General features: G+C 46.6%; 1 protein-coding gene across 1 annotated transcript in view; it reads right to left on the minus strand.

Annotated features, from left to right (window-relative positions):
* The window catches only part of LOC148451005 (sialic acid-binding Ig-like lectin 13), an 81,114-nt gene that overhangs the window by 37,257 nt on the left and 28,783 nt on the right, over positions 1 to 15,074 (minus strand). Inside the window, exon 4 of the mRNA XM_088462401.1 lies at positions 4,457 to 4,498. Coding sequence (XP_088318527.1) covers positions 4,457 to 4,498 — 42 coding nt within the window. The remainder of the gene's footprint in view (positions 1 to 4,456; positions 4,499 to 15,074) is intronic.

Raw genomic sequence — 15,074 nt, forward strand, 5'->3', positions numbered from 1 at the left:
GGTCTTATGCTTTCCTTGCCACTTTGTGAAGTGAATGGCATATTGCCAATTTTTTATTTATCTAAAGGCAAACTTCCTTTCAATTTTTTTTTCTTAACTTCTGCAAAAGTAGCTTTACCATATCAATGGCGTGACTTAAGCCCTGGGGCATGGACCTTCATAGAGGACGAGAAAGTTGACGGCCTTGCACTGCTGGCGGCAGCTACAACCTGTGGTTTTTTGCCTTGTCATGTGACAGCCCTCCATATTTTCTGTGGTCTTGAAGAAGTGTCACAAGCACCAATAGTGTAGCCAAGGTGCGGTTACAAAATTCACACATGGGCAGTCGTGCGCACACAGACAATTATTAGACAAAAAAAAGACAATTGTTTTCTATTTTTTTTCAGCTCCAGAACTTGGGCCCAGAGCACAGATTGATGACAACTGGAGTCGGGCAGCACTAGGTTGCGTTGCTGACTTGCTAGATCTTGTGCGGCTAAGCCTAACATGCACAGACACACAGACAATTATTAGAAAAAAAAAACCAATTCTTTTTTATTTTATTTCAGCTCCAAAACTTGGGCCCAGAGCACAGATTGATGACGACTGGAGTCGGGCAGCACTAGGTTGCGTTGCCGACTTGCTAGATCTTGTGTGGCTAAGCCTAACACGAACAGACACAGACAAATATTAGAAAAAAAAAAAAATCTTTTTTATTTTATTTCAGCTCCAAAACTTTGACCCAGAGCACAGATTGATGACGACTGGAGTCGGGAAGCACTAGGTTGCATTGCTGACTTGCTAGATCTTGTGCGTCTAAGCCTAACACGTACAGAAACACAGACAATTATTAGAAAAAAAAGACAATTCTTTTTTAGCTTCAGAATTTGGGCCCAGAGCACAGATTGGTGATGACTGGAGTCGGGCAGCACTAGGTTGCGTTGCCGACTTGCTAGATCTTGTGCGACTAAGCCTAACGCGCACAGACACACAGACAATTATTACAAAAAAAAGGCAATTCATTTTTAGCTCCAGAACTTGGGCCCAGAGCACAGATTGATGATGACTGGAGTCGGGCAGCACTAGGTTGCTTTGCCGACTTGCTAGATCTTGTGCGGCTAAGCCTAACACGCACAGACACACAGACAATTATTAGAAAGAAAAGACAATTCTTTTTTATTTTTTTCAGCTCCAGAACTTGGGCCCAGAGCACAAATTGATGATGACTGGAGTCGGGCAGCACTAGGTTGCATTGCCAACTTTCTAGATCTTGTGCTGCTAAGCCTAACACACCACAGACACACAGACAATTATTAGAAAAAAAAGACAATTATTTTTTAGCTTCAGAATTTGGGCCCAGAGCACAGATTGATGATGACTGGAGTCGGGCAACACTTGGTTGCGTTGCCAACTTGCTAGATCTTGTGCGACTAATCCGAACACGCACAGACACACAGACAATTATTACAAAAAAAAGAAAAAAAAATTTCAGCTCCAGAACTTGGGCCCAGAGCACAGATTGATGACGACTGGAGTCGGGCAGCACTAGGCTGCGTTGCTGACTTGCTAGATCTTGTGTGGCTAAGCCTAACATGCACAGACACACAGACAATTATTAGAAGAAAAAGGCAATTCATTTTTAGCTCCAGAACTTGGGCCCAGAGCACAGATTGATGATGACTGGAGTCGGGCAGCACTAGGTTGCGTTGCCGACTTGCTAGATCTTGTGCGGCTAAGCCTAACATGCACAGACACACAGACAATTATTAGAAAAAAAAAACCTATTCTTTTTTATTTTATTTCAGCTCCAAAACTTGGGCCCAGAGCACAGATTGATGACGACTGGAGTCGGGCAGCACTAGGTTGCGTTGCCGACTTGCTAGATCTTGTGTGGCTAAGCCTAACACGAACAGACACAGACAAATATTAGAAAAAAAAAAATTCTTTTTTATTTTATTTCAGCTCCAAAACTTTGACCCAGAGCACAGATTGATGACGACTGGAGTCGGGAAGCACTAGGTTGCATTGCTGACTTGCTAGATCTTGTGCGTCTAAGCCTAACACGTACAGAAACACAGACAATTATTAGAAAAAAAAGACAATTCTTTTTTAGCTTCAGAATTTGGGCCCAGAGCACAGATTGGTGATGACTGGAGTCGGGCAGCACTAGGTTGCGTTGCCGACTTGCTAGATCTTGTGCGACTAAGCCTAACGCGCACAGACACACAGACAATTATTACAAAAAAAAGGCAATTCATTTTTAGCTCCAGAACTTGGGCCCAGAGCACAGATTGATGATGACTGGAGTCGGGCAGCACTAGGTTGCTTTGCCGACTTGCTAGATCTTGTGCGGCTAAGCCTAACACGCACAGACACACAGACAATTATTAGAAAGAAAAGACAATTCTTTTTTATTTTTTTCAGCTCCAGAACTTGGGCCCAGAGCACAAATTGATGATGACTGGAGTCGGGCAGCACTAGGTTGCATTGCCAACTTTCTAGATCTTGTGCTGCTAAGCCTAACACACCACAGACACACAGACAATTATTAGAAAAAAAAGACAATTATTTTTTAGCTTCAGAATTTGGGCCCAGAGCACAGATTGATGATGACTGGAGTCGGGCAACACTTGGTTGCGTTGCCAACTTGCTAGATCTTGTGCGACTAATCCGAACACGCACAGACACACAGACAATTATTACAAAAAAAAGAAAAAAAAATTTCAGCTCCAGAACTTGGGCCCAGAGCACAGATTGATGACGACTGGAGTCGGGCAGCACTAGGTTGCGTTGCTGACTTGCTAGATCTTGTGTGGCTAAGCCTAACATGCACAGACACACAGACAATTATTAGAAGAAAAAGGCAATTCATTTTTAGCTCCAGAACTTGGGCCCAGAGCACAGATTGATGATGACTGGAGTCGGGCAGCACTAGGTTGCGTTGCCGACTTGCTAGATCTTGTGCGGCTAAGCCTAACATGCACAGACACACAGACAATTATTAGAAAAAAAAAACCTATTCTTTTTTATTTTATTTCAGCTCCAAAACTTGGGCCCAGAGCACAGATTGATGACGACTGGAGTCGGGCAGCACTAGGTTGCGTTGCTGACTTGCTAGATCTTGTGTGGCTAAGCCTAACACGAACAGACACAGACAAATATTAGAAAAAAAAAAATTCTTTTTTATTTTATTTCAGCTCCAAAACTTGGACCCAGAGCACAGATTGATGACGACTGGAGTCGGGAAGCACTAGGTTGCACTGCTGACTTGCTAGATCTTGTGCGGCTAAGCCTAACACGTACAGAAACACAGACAATTAATAGAAAAAAAAGACAATTCTTTTTTAGCTTCAGAATTTGGGCCCAGAGCACAGATTGGTGACGACTGGAGTCGGGCAGCACTAGGTTGCGTTGCCGACTTGCTAGATCTTGTGCGACTAAGCCTAACACGCACAGACACACAGACAATTATTACAAAAGAAAGGCCATTAATTTTTAGCTCCAGAACTTGGGCCTAGAGCACAGATTGATGATGACTTGAGTCGGGCAGCACTAGGTTGCTTTGCCGACTTGCTAGATCTTGTGCGGCTAAGCCTAACACGCAGAGACACACAGACAATTATTAGAAAGAAAAGACAATTCTTTTTTATTTTTTTCAGCTCCAGAACTTGGGCCCAGAGCACAAATTGATGATGACTGGAGTCGGGCAGCACTAGGTTGCATTGCCAACTTTCTAGATCTTGTGCGGCTAAGCCTAACACGCACAGACACACAGACAATTATTACAAAAAAAAGGCAATTCATTTTTAGCTCCAGAACTTGGGCCCAGAGCACAGATTGATGATGACTGGAGTCGGGCAGCACTAGGTTGCTTTGCCGACTTGCTAGATCTTGTTCGGCTAAGCCTAACATGCACAGACACACAGACAATTATTAGAAAGAAAAGACAATTCTTTTTTATTTTTTTTCAACTCCAGAACTTGAGCCCAGAGCACAGATTGAAGACGACTGGAGTCAGGCAGCACTAGGTTGCGTTGCCGACTTGCTAGAACTTGTGCAGTTAAGCCTAACATGCACACACACACAGTGTCCAGAACTTGGGCCCAGATGGACGCAGCAGACAGCACAGCAGACAAAACCAGCCCAGATGGATCAGCAACAGCCCAGATGGACACAGCAGACAGCATAATACCAGCCCTGATGGATCAGCAACAGCCCAGGACACAGCAGACAGCACAGCACCTCTCCCCAGCCCTACACTACCCACTCTCCCTGTTCAGTCTCCACAGATGGAGTGAAATGGCTCGCAAGCCGCAAGATTTCGTCTCTATGGTTTTGCCTCGATGTCAGAGATCCAAGTAAGGCGGAAACATCCGAGCCGGCTTGGATCCAACTCGGATCCCCTTAGTTTGGGTGGGTTCGGATCTCTTAGATCCGAACCCGCTCATCTCTAATTAAAACAGACATATTACCATACCTTTAAATTCGTATAAGTTGATATCTGGTTTTCTAGGTGGATCTGCAATGAGACAGCATTGGTGGAACTTTTACAACACTGAATTTCATTTCCTGTTAATACTTTATTTACATTAAAGAAAATAAATGCTACACAGAATAATGGACAACAGGCCCCTCTACATCAATCCAAGCTGATGAGAAACAGATCAAAGGGCCTGATTCTCTACGGATCGCTATTGTGATCGCGGCTGTGATTATGCATGCAGATCTGTTTGCGAAAATATGCTAATGCATGTAATCACAATGCTGTCGCACAGCCAGCATAGAGACGCCTAGGTCCCCTATCTCACATCCGTAATACTGTACCTTGCAGTCCTGCCTATACATCGGGAACATCGAGTAACATCGGCTTCTCACGCACAATTACAACAGGCCTGACTTTACTCACAATATGCTAACCTTGTCGCACGCAGTAAGCACTGAAGCTGCGTATGCCGGCGCAGTGGCTAATTTATGCACGCCCATTCAACGGCGTATAAACGGACAGGCATGCCTGCGTTTCTCCAACCACATCCCCAACACCACCCCAAAACGCTGACCTCCCGTCACTCACTCTGCGATAGCTTTATGTGAGCTGCGTGCTTGCAGTGCGATCACAGTTCTGTGTATGCGCATGCATACTGCGATGCAAACACATGCGCAGTGCGCTACAATCGGTCATCTATGTACGCTATCGCAATAGATATCTGTAGTGAATCAGGGCCAAAATTATGAGCATTACAAAATATGAGTATGACCAGGATGTCCTATAGTATGTAACAGGTTAATAGATGATTTTAAAACTGGCAGACACCAGCTTAGATGCCATAAGACGTGGAGAGAGATAAAATGGAGAGAGATAAAGGGCCAACCAATCAGCTCCTGTTATTTTTCAAACACATAGCTGATTGGTTGGGACTTTGGAGCTCATTCAGACCAGCTCGCTGGCAAAAAGGGGCCGGATATTTAAATGAGGTGCTCGCACTGCGTCACATAAGGAAGCCAACTATGTTTTAGCGAGCTACGGCAAAGTGCGCTCGCAAGTGTATAAAGACGCCCCCTTGCCACTCTCAACACACGTCATCTCAGGGAAATATAATATTAATCAGGACCATCGAGAGCCATCGAAGCTGCTCGCAGCCCTTGAGGTTGCCTTAACCCGCCGCAAGCACAGCGATCATTGCGGTCTGAAATACATGCAGGTGACGTGACAATGACGCTACTTTGCTAATTATACACGGCCTTTAAACAGCATTTTGGCGGCCAGACATGCCTGCGTCCGGCAACACCACTCCCCCGTTTACAAGCACCTTCCCCAGTTACCACCCACAAATGGCACTGTCTGTCACTCAAAGTAGCGACCTGATAGTGGCTTACGAGCAACCAAAAACAGATCGCAAAGACTGGCTTGCGCACACGCACTGTGATTTATATGCATGCGCAGTCGGATGAAAATCACTAAGAGCGAGCGAGCGCAACTTAGCGACCGAGTGTGAATCAGGTCCTTTATCTCTCTCCAAGCTTTGATAAATCTGCCCTGTAGTTTGGAACACAAACCACAGAATATATTATCGATTTGATTTATAAGGTACCATAGTGCTCAACACCAACAGAATTTAATGTCGGGTTAGATTTTGAGTTAATGTTGGAGTTATACAGTTTTCTTTTTTGTTATAATGTTTCTCAAAATCCCGCAGTATTTTTGCATCATCAAGCATTAGAATACTTTTTTTGCTTTATTAGAGAGTAAGTTCCCATGAGGGAGACTATAGAGATTTTAGCTTATAATGTATGAAAATGCATTTTGCAAGACATCACATGTGATGTAACCCCCCCCCCCCAATCCTGTTTATAAATTTTGATTGGTTGGTACTAGGGGTGTGCACCGGCCACTTTTCGTGTTTTGTGTTTTGGTTTTGGATCTGGATCTTTCTTCGTGTTTTGGATCTGGATTGGTTTTGCCAAAACCACCCTTCCGTGTTTTGGGTTCTGGGTTTTGTGTTTTGGATCTGTATTTTTTTTTAAAAAAGCATAAAAACAGCTAAAATCACAGAATTTGTAGGTTTTTCTGCTCCTATGCTATTATTAACCTCAATAACCTTAATTTCCACTCATTTCCAGTCTATTCTGAACACCTCACACCTCACAATAGTGTTTTTATGTCCAAAACGTTGCACCGAGGTAGCTGGATGACTATGCTAAGCGACACGAGTGGGCGGCACAAACACGTGACCCATCTAGGCGTGAAACTGCAGTGGCAGACAGGATGGCAGTTTGAAAAACTAGGCCCCAAACTGTACATAATGCAAAGAAAAAAAAGAGGTGCAAGATGGAATTGTCCTTGGGCCCTCCCACCCACCCTTATGTTGTATAAACAGGACATGCACACTTTAACAAACCAATCATTTCAGCGCCAGGGTCTGCCACACAACTGTGGCTGAAATGATTGGTTCGTTTGGGCCCCCACAAAACAAGCTGGCAATTAATGTGTCCCTGCACAAACTGGCTCTATGGAGGCAAGATGTCATCCTCATCCTCCTCATCCACCGATTCCTCACCCTCTTCAGTGTGTACATCCTCATCCTCACAAAGTATTAACTCGTCCCCACTTGAATCCACCACCACAGGTCCCTCTGTACCTTCTGGAGGCTGGTCTCCCTGGAAGAGCTGATAATTCATTTTGATGAACATCATCTTCTCCACATTCTGTGGAAGCAACCTCCTACGCCTTTCGCTGACAAGGTTCCCGGCTGCACTAAACACTCTTTCGGAGTACACACTGGAGGGGGGGCAACTCAGGTAAAATAGAGCCAGTTTGTACAGGGGCCTCCAAATTGCCTCTTTTTCCTGCCAGTACAGGTATGGACTGTCTGCCATGCCTACTTGGATGCTGTCACCGATGTAATCCTCCACCATTCTGTCAATGGTGACAGTATCATATGCAGTGACAGTAGACATGTCAGAAATTGTTGCCAGGTCCTTCAGTCCGGACCAGATGTCCAAACTTGGTCCTGTCTGCCCTGCATCACCGCCAGCGGGTTGCTTAGGATACCTAAGTTTTTTCCTGGCAGCCCCAGTTGCAGGAGAAAATGAAGAAGGAGCCGTTGACGTGTCACGTTCCGCTTCAGCTGACAGTGTGTTCACCAGCAGGTCTTTGCACCTCTGCAGGCTTGTGTCGGCCGGAAAGAGAGACACCACATAGGCTTTAAACCTAGGATCGAGCACGGTGGCCAAAACGTAGTGGTCTGATTTCAACAGATTGACCACCCTGGAATCCTGGCAAAGCGAATGAAGGGCTTCATCCACAAGTCCCACATGCCGAGCGGAATCGCTCCGTCTTAGCTCCTCCTTCACTTTCTCCAGCTGCTTCTGCAAAAGCCTGATGAGGGGAATGACCTGACTCAAGCTGGCTGTGTCTGAACTGACTTCACGTGTGGCAAGTTCGAAGGGCTGGAGAACCTTGCACAACACGGAAATCATTCTCCACTGCGCTTGAGTCAGGTGCATACCCCCTCCTTTGCCTATGTCATAGGTGGATGTATAGGCTTGTATGGCCTTTTGCTGCTCCTCCATCCTCTGAAGCATATAGAGGGTTGAGTTCCACCGCGTCACAATCTCTTGCTTCAGGTGATGGCGGGGCAGGTTCAAGAGTGTTTGCTGGCGCTCCAGTCTTCGGCACGCAGTCGCTGAATGGCGAAAGTGGCCAGAAATTTTTCGGGCCACCCAAAGCGTCTCCTGCACGCCCCTGTCGCTTTTCAGAAAATTCTGCACCACCAAGTTTATTGTGTGAGCAAAACATGGGACGTGCTGGAATTTGCCCAGATGTAATGCCCGCACAATATTGGTGGCGTTGTCAGATATCACAAATCCCCAGGAGAGTCTAAGTGGGGTAAGCCACTGGGCGATGATTTCCCTCAGTTTCTCTAAGAGGTTGTCGGCGGTGTGCCTCTTACTGAAACCGGTGATACACAGCGTAGCCTGCCTTGTAACGAGCTGGCATTTCTGAGATGCTGCTACTGGTGACGCTGCTGCTGTTGCTGCGTAAGGTGATACATCTACCCAGTGGGCTGTCACAGTCATATAGTCCTTAGTCTGCCCTGTTCCACTTGTCCACATGTCCGTGGTTAAGTGGACATTGTGTACAACAGCATTTTTCAGGACACTGAGGACACTTTTTCTGACGTTTCTGTACAGTCTCGGTATCGCCTGCCTAGTGAAGTGGAATCTAGACGGGATTTGGAACCGGGGACACACTACCTCCATCAATTGTCTAAATCCCACTGCACTAATGGCGGATACCGGACGCACGTCTAACACCAACATAGCAGTCAAGGCCTCAGTTATACGTTTTGCTTCAGGATGACTGCTGTCGTACTTCATCCTCCTCGCTAAGGACTGTTGGAGGGTCAATTGTTTAGTAAAAGTAGTGGTGTTCCTACTTCCTCTCTGGGATGATGAACGACTCCCAGCAGCAGCAACAGCAGCAGCGGCAGCAGTAGGCGTAGCAATGCAGGATCCTCCGGAGGAATCCCGGATAGGAGAGTCAGTCATGCCAGTGACATGGCCTGCAGGACTACTTCCGATCCTAACTAAGGAGGAAATTGACGAGGAGGGAGTTGACGGTGTGGTTTGCAGGCGCTTGGATACAACAGGACAACGGGATTTAGGTGTCCCTGGACTGCTTACGGTCTTAGCCAAAGTTTCTGAACTTGACAGTAACTTTTTATGAACGCGCTGCAGGTGCCGTATAAGGGAGGATGTTCCTAGGTGGTTGACGTCCCTACCCCTACTTATTTCACCTTTACATATGGTACATATGGCAAGACAGTTGTTGTCCGGATTTGGATAGAAATATTGCCAGACCAAAGAGGTGGAATGTTTGGTCTTCTGCCCAGGCATGACCGTGATGGGCTTTTTCATCCCACGGACAACAACTGTCTCCCCCGGAGCCTGATTTAAACAAACCACATCACCATCAGAATCCTCCTCGCCAACTTCCTCCTCAGCGCCAGCTACACCAGTATCCTCATCCTGTTGTACTTCAACAGTGACATCTTCAATTTGCATATCAGCAAGTGGACTATGGGTGCTCCTTTCAGCACTTGCAGGGGGCGTGCAAATGGTGGAAAGAGCCACCTCTTCCCGTCCAGTGCTGGGAAGGTCAGGCATCGCAACCACCACCACACTTGGACTCTCCTTGGGGATTTGTGATATCTTCTTAGAAAGCACAGTTCTTCGCTGTGCTTTTGCCAGCTTAACTCTTTTGATTTTTTTAGTGTGAGGAGGGCTTCCATCGTCATGTGAAGCTGAACCACTAGTCATGAACATACTAGGAATCGACCTTAGCCGTTCCTTGCCACTCCGTGTCGTAAATGGCATATTGGCAAGTTTACGTTTCTCTTCAGCTGATTTAAATGTCTTTTTCAAGGTCATTTTCCTGAACTTTGCCATTTGGGATTGTATGTGCCCTCTACTATGACATTGGGCATCGGCCTTGGCAGACGACGTTGATGGCATGTTATCGTCTATGTCATGACTAGTGGCAGCAGCTTCAGCACTAGGAGGAAGTGGTTCTTGATCTTTCTCTATTATATTTTTATCGGAGAAAGTTTGGTCCTCCATTTATGTTATATCGATTTGATATATACGTGCGGCTAAACACAGAAAATAATTTTTTTTTGGGTTTGGACTGGAGTGTACTTTGTGGGTTACAGCACCCTTTAACGGTCAAGCCAGCCGGCCCTTTACTTATGACACAGGCGCACGCTTGGCACTACTTTGTTGATGCACGTGCGGCTACTGCGCACACAATTCACAAACACAGAAAATAATTTTTTTTTGGTTTGGACTGGAGTGTACTTTCGGGGGTTACAGCACCCTTTAACGGTCAAGCCAGCCGGCCCTTTACTTATGACACAGGCGCACGCTTGGCACTACTTTGTTGATGCACGTGCGGCTACTGCGCACACAATTCACAAACACAGAAAATAATTTTTTTTTTGGTTTGGACTGGAGTGTACTTTCGGGGGTTACAGCACCCTTAACGGTCAAGCCAGCCGGCCCTTTACTTATGACACAGGCGCACGCTTGGCACTACTTTGTTGATGCACGTGCGGCTACTGCGCACACAATTCACAAACACAGAAAATAATTTTTTTTTGGTTTGGACTGGAGTGTACTTTCGGGGGTTACAGCACCCTTTAACGGTCAAGCCAGCCGGCCCTTTACTTATGACACAGGCGCACGCTTGGCACTACTTTGTTGATGCACGTGCGGCTACTGCGCACACAATTCACAAACACAGAAAATAATTTTTTTTTTGGTTTGGACTGGAGTGTACTTTGGGGGTTACAGCACCCTTTAACGGTCAAGCCAGCCGGCCCTTTACTTATGACACAGGCGCACGCTTGGCACTACTTTGTTGATGCACATGCGGCTACTGCGCACACAATTCACAAACACAGAAAATAATTTTTTTTTTGGTTTGGACTGGAGTGTACTTTCGGGGGTTACAGCACCCTTAACGGTCAAGCCAGCCGGCCCTTTACTTATGACACAGGCGCACGCTTGGCACTACTTTGTTGATGCACGTGCGGCTACTGCGCACACAATTCACAAACACAGAAAATAATTTTTTTTTGGTTTGGACTGGAGTGTACTTTCGGGGGTTACAGCACCCTTTAACGGTCAAGCCAGCCGGCCCTTTACTTATGACACAGGCGCACGCTTGGCACTACTTTGTTGATGCACGTGCGGCTACTGCGCACACAATTCACAAACACAGAAAATAATTTTTTTTTTGGTTTGGACTGGAGTGTACTTTCGGGGGTTACAGCACCCTTAACGGTCAAGCCAGCCGGCCCTTTACTTATGACACAGGCGCACGCTTGGCACTACTTTGTTGATGCACGTGCGGCTACTGCGCACACAATTCACAAACACAGAAAATAATTTTTTTTTGGTTTGGACTGGAGTGTACTTTCGGGGGTTACAGCACCCTTTAACGGTCAAGCCAGCCGGCCCTTTACTTATGACACAGGCGCACGCTTGGCACTACTTTGTTGATGCACGTGCGGCTACTGCGCACACAATTCACAAACACAGAAAATAATTTTTTTTTTGGTTTGGACTGGAGTGTACTTTGGGGGTTACAGCACCCTTTAACGGTCAAGCCAGCCGGCCCTTTACTTATGACACAGGCGCACGCTTGGCACTACTTTGTTGATGCACGTGCGGCTACTGCGCACACAATTCACAAACACAGAAAATAATTTTTTTTTGGTTTGGACTGGAGTGTACTTTCGGGGGTTACAGCACCCTTAACGGTCAAGCCAGCCGGCCCTTTACTTATGACACAGGCGCACGCTTGGCACTACTTTGTTGATGCACGTGCGGCTACTGCGCACACAATTCACAAACACAGAAAATAATTTTTTTTTGGTTTGGACTGGAGTGTACTTTCGGGGGTTACAGCACCCTTTAACGGTCAAGCCAGCCGGCCCTTTACTTATGACACAGGCGCACGCTTGGCACTACTTTGTTGATGCACGTGCGGCTACTGCGCACACAATTCACAAACACAGAAAATAATTTTTTTTTTGGTTTGGACTGGAGTGTACTTTGGGGGTTACAGCACCCTTTAACGGTCAAGCCAGCCGGCCCTTTACTTATGACACAGGCGCACGCTTGGCACTACTTTGTTGATGCATGTGCGGCTACTGCGCACACAATTCACAAACACAGAAAATAATTTTTTTTTTGGTTTGGACTGGAGTGTACTTTCGGGGGTTACAGCACCCTTAACGGTCAAGCCAGCCGGCCCTTTACTTATGACACAGGCGCACGCTTGGCACTACTTTGTTGATGCACGTGCGGCTACTGCGCACACAATTCACAAACACAGAAAATAATTTTTTTTTTGGTTTGGACTGGAGTGTACTTTCGGGGGTTACAGCACCCTTAACGGTCAAGCCAGCCGGCCCTTTACTTATGACACAGGCGCACGCTTGGCACTACTTTGTTGATGCACGTGCGGCTACTGCGCACACAATTCACAAACACAGAAAATAATTTTTTTTTGGTTTGGACTGGAGTGTACTTTCGGGGGTTACAGCACCCTTAACGGTCAAGCCAGCCGGCCCTTTACTTATGACACAGGCGCACGCTTGGCACTACTTTGTTGATGCACGTGCGGCTACTGCGCACACAATTCACAAACACAGAAAATAATTTTTTTTTTGGTTTGGACTGGAGTGTACTTTCGGGGGTTACAGCACCCTTAACGGTCAAGCCAGCCGGCCCTTTACTTATGACACAGGTGCACGCTTGGCACTACTTTGTTGATGCACGTGCGGCTACTGCGCACACAATTCACAAACACAGAAAATAATTTTTTTTTTGGTTTGGACTGGAGTGTACTTTCGGGGGTTACAGCACCCTTAACGGTCAAGCCAGTCGGCCCTTTACTTATGACACAGGCGCACGCTTGGCACTACTTTGTTGATGCACGTGCGGCTACTGCGCACACAATTCACAAACACAGAAAATAATTTTTTTTTTGGTTTGGACTGGAGTGTACTTTCGGGGGTTACAGCACCCTTAACGGTCAAGCCAGCCGGCCCTTTACTTATGACACAGGCGCACGCTTGGCACTACTTTGTTGATGCACGTGCGGCTACTGCGCACACAATTCACAAACACAGAAAATAATTTTTTTTTGGTTTGGACTGGAGTGTACTTTCGGGGGTTACAGCACCCTTTAACGGTCAAGCCAGCCGGCCCTTTACTTATGACACAGGCGCACGCTTGGCACTACTTTGTTGATGCACGTGCGGCTACTGCGCACACAATTCACAAACACAGAAAATAATTTTTTTTTTGGTTTGGACTGGAGTGTACTTTGGGGGTTACAGCACCCTTTAACGGTCAAGCCAGCCGGCCCTTTACTTATGACACAGGCGCACGCTTGGCACTACTTTGTTGATGCACGTGCGGCTACTGCGCACACAATTCACAAACACAGAAAATAATTTTTTTTTTGGTTTGGACTGGAGTGTACTTTCGGGGGTTACAGCACCCTTAACGGTCAAGCCAGCCGGCCCTTTACTTATGACACAGGCGCACGCTTGGCACTACTTTGTTGATGCACGTGCGGCTACTGCGCACACAATTCACAAACACAGAAAATAATTTTTTTTTGGTTTGGACTGGAGTGTACTTTCGGGGGTTACAGCACCCTTTAACGGTCAAGCCAGCCGGCCCTTTACTTATGACACAGGCGCACGCTTGGCACTACTTTGTTGATGCACGTGCGGCTACTGCGCACACAATTCACAAACACAGAAAATAATTTTTTTTTTGGTTTGGACTGGAGTGTACTTTGGGGGTTACAGCACCCTTTAACGGTCAAGCCAGCCGGCCCTTTACTTATGACACAGGCGCACGCTTGGCACTACTTTGTTGATGCACGTGCGGCTACTGCGCACACAATTCACAAACACAGAAAATAATTTTTTTTTTGGTTTGGACTGGAGTGTACTTTCGGGGGTTACAGCACCCTTAACGGTCAAGCCAGCCGGCCCTTTACTTATGACACAGGCGCACGCTTGGCACTACTTTGTTGATGCACGTGCGGCTACTGCGCACACAATTCACAAACACAGAAAATAATTTTTTTTTGGTTTGGACTGGAGTGTACTTTCGGGGGTTACAGCACCCTTTAACGGTCAAGCCAGCCGGCCCTTTACTTATGACACAGGCGCACGCTTGGCACTACTTTGTTGATGCACGTGCGGCTACTGCGCACACAATTCACAAACACAGAAAATAATTTTTTTTTTGGTTTGGACTGGAGTGTACTTTCGGGGGTTACGCACCCTTTAACGGTCAAGCCAGCCGGCCCTTTACTTATGACACAGGCGCACGCTTGGCACTACTTTGTTGATGCACGTGCGGCTACTGCGCACACAATTCACAAACACAGAAAATAATTTTTTTTTGGTTTGGACTGGAGTGTACTTTCGGGGGTTACAGCACCCTTTAACGGTCAAGCCAGCCGGCCCTTTACTTATGACACAGGCGCACGCTTGGCACTACTTTGTTGATGCACGTGCGGCTACTGCGCACACAATTCACAAACACAGAAAATAATTTTTTTTTTGGTTTGGACTGGAGTGTACTTTGGGGGTTACAGCACCCTTTAACAGTCAAGCCAGCCGGCCCTTTACTTATGACACAGGCGCACGCTTGGCACTACTTTGTTGATGCACGTGCGGCTACTGCGCACACAATTCACAAACACAGAAAATAATTTTTTTTTTGGTTTGGACTGGAGTGTACTTTCGGGGGTTACAGCACCCTTAACGGTCAAGCCAGCCGGCCCTTTACTTATGACACAGGCGCACGCTTGGCACTACTTTGTTGATGCACGTGCGGCTACTGCGCACACAATTCACAAACACAGAAAATAATTTTTTTTTGGTTTGGACTGGAGTGTACTTTCGGGGGTTACAGCACCCTTTAACGGTCAAGCCAGCCGGCCCTTTACTTATGACACAGGCGCACGCTTGGCACTACTTTGTTGATGCACGTGCGGCTAC

This window comes from Taudactylus pleione, unplaced genomic scaffold (genome assembly GCF_031769625.1).
Source record: "Taudactylus pleione unplaced genomic scaffold, aTauple2 ptg001224l, whole genome shotgun sequence".
In the NCBI taxonomy this organism is placed as follows: Eukaryota; Metazoa; Chordata; class Amphibia; order Anura; family Myobatrachidae; genus Taudactylus; species Taudactylus pleione.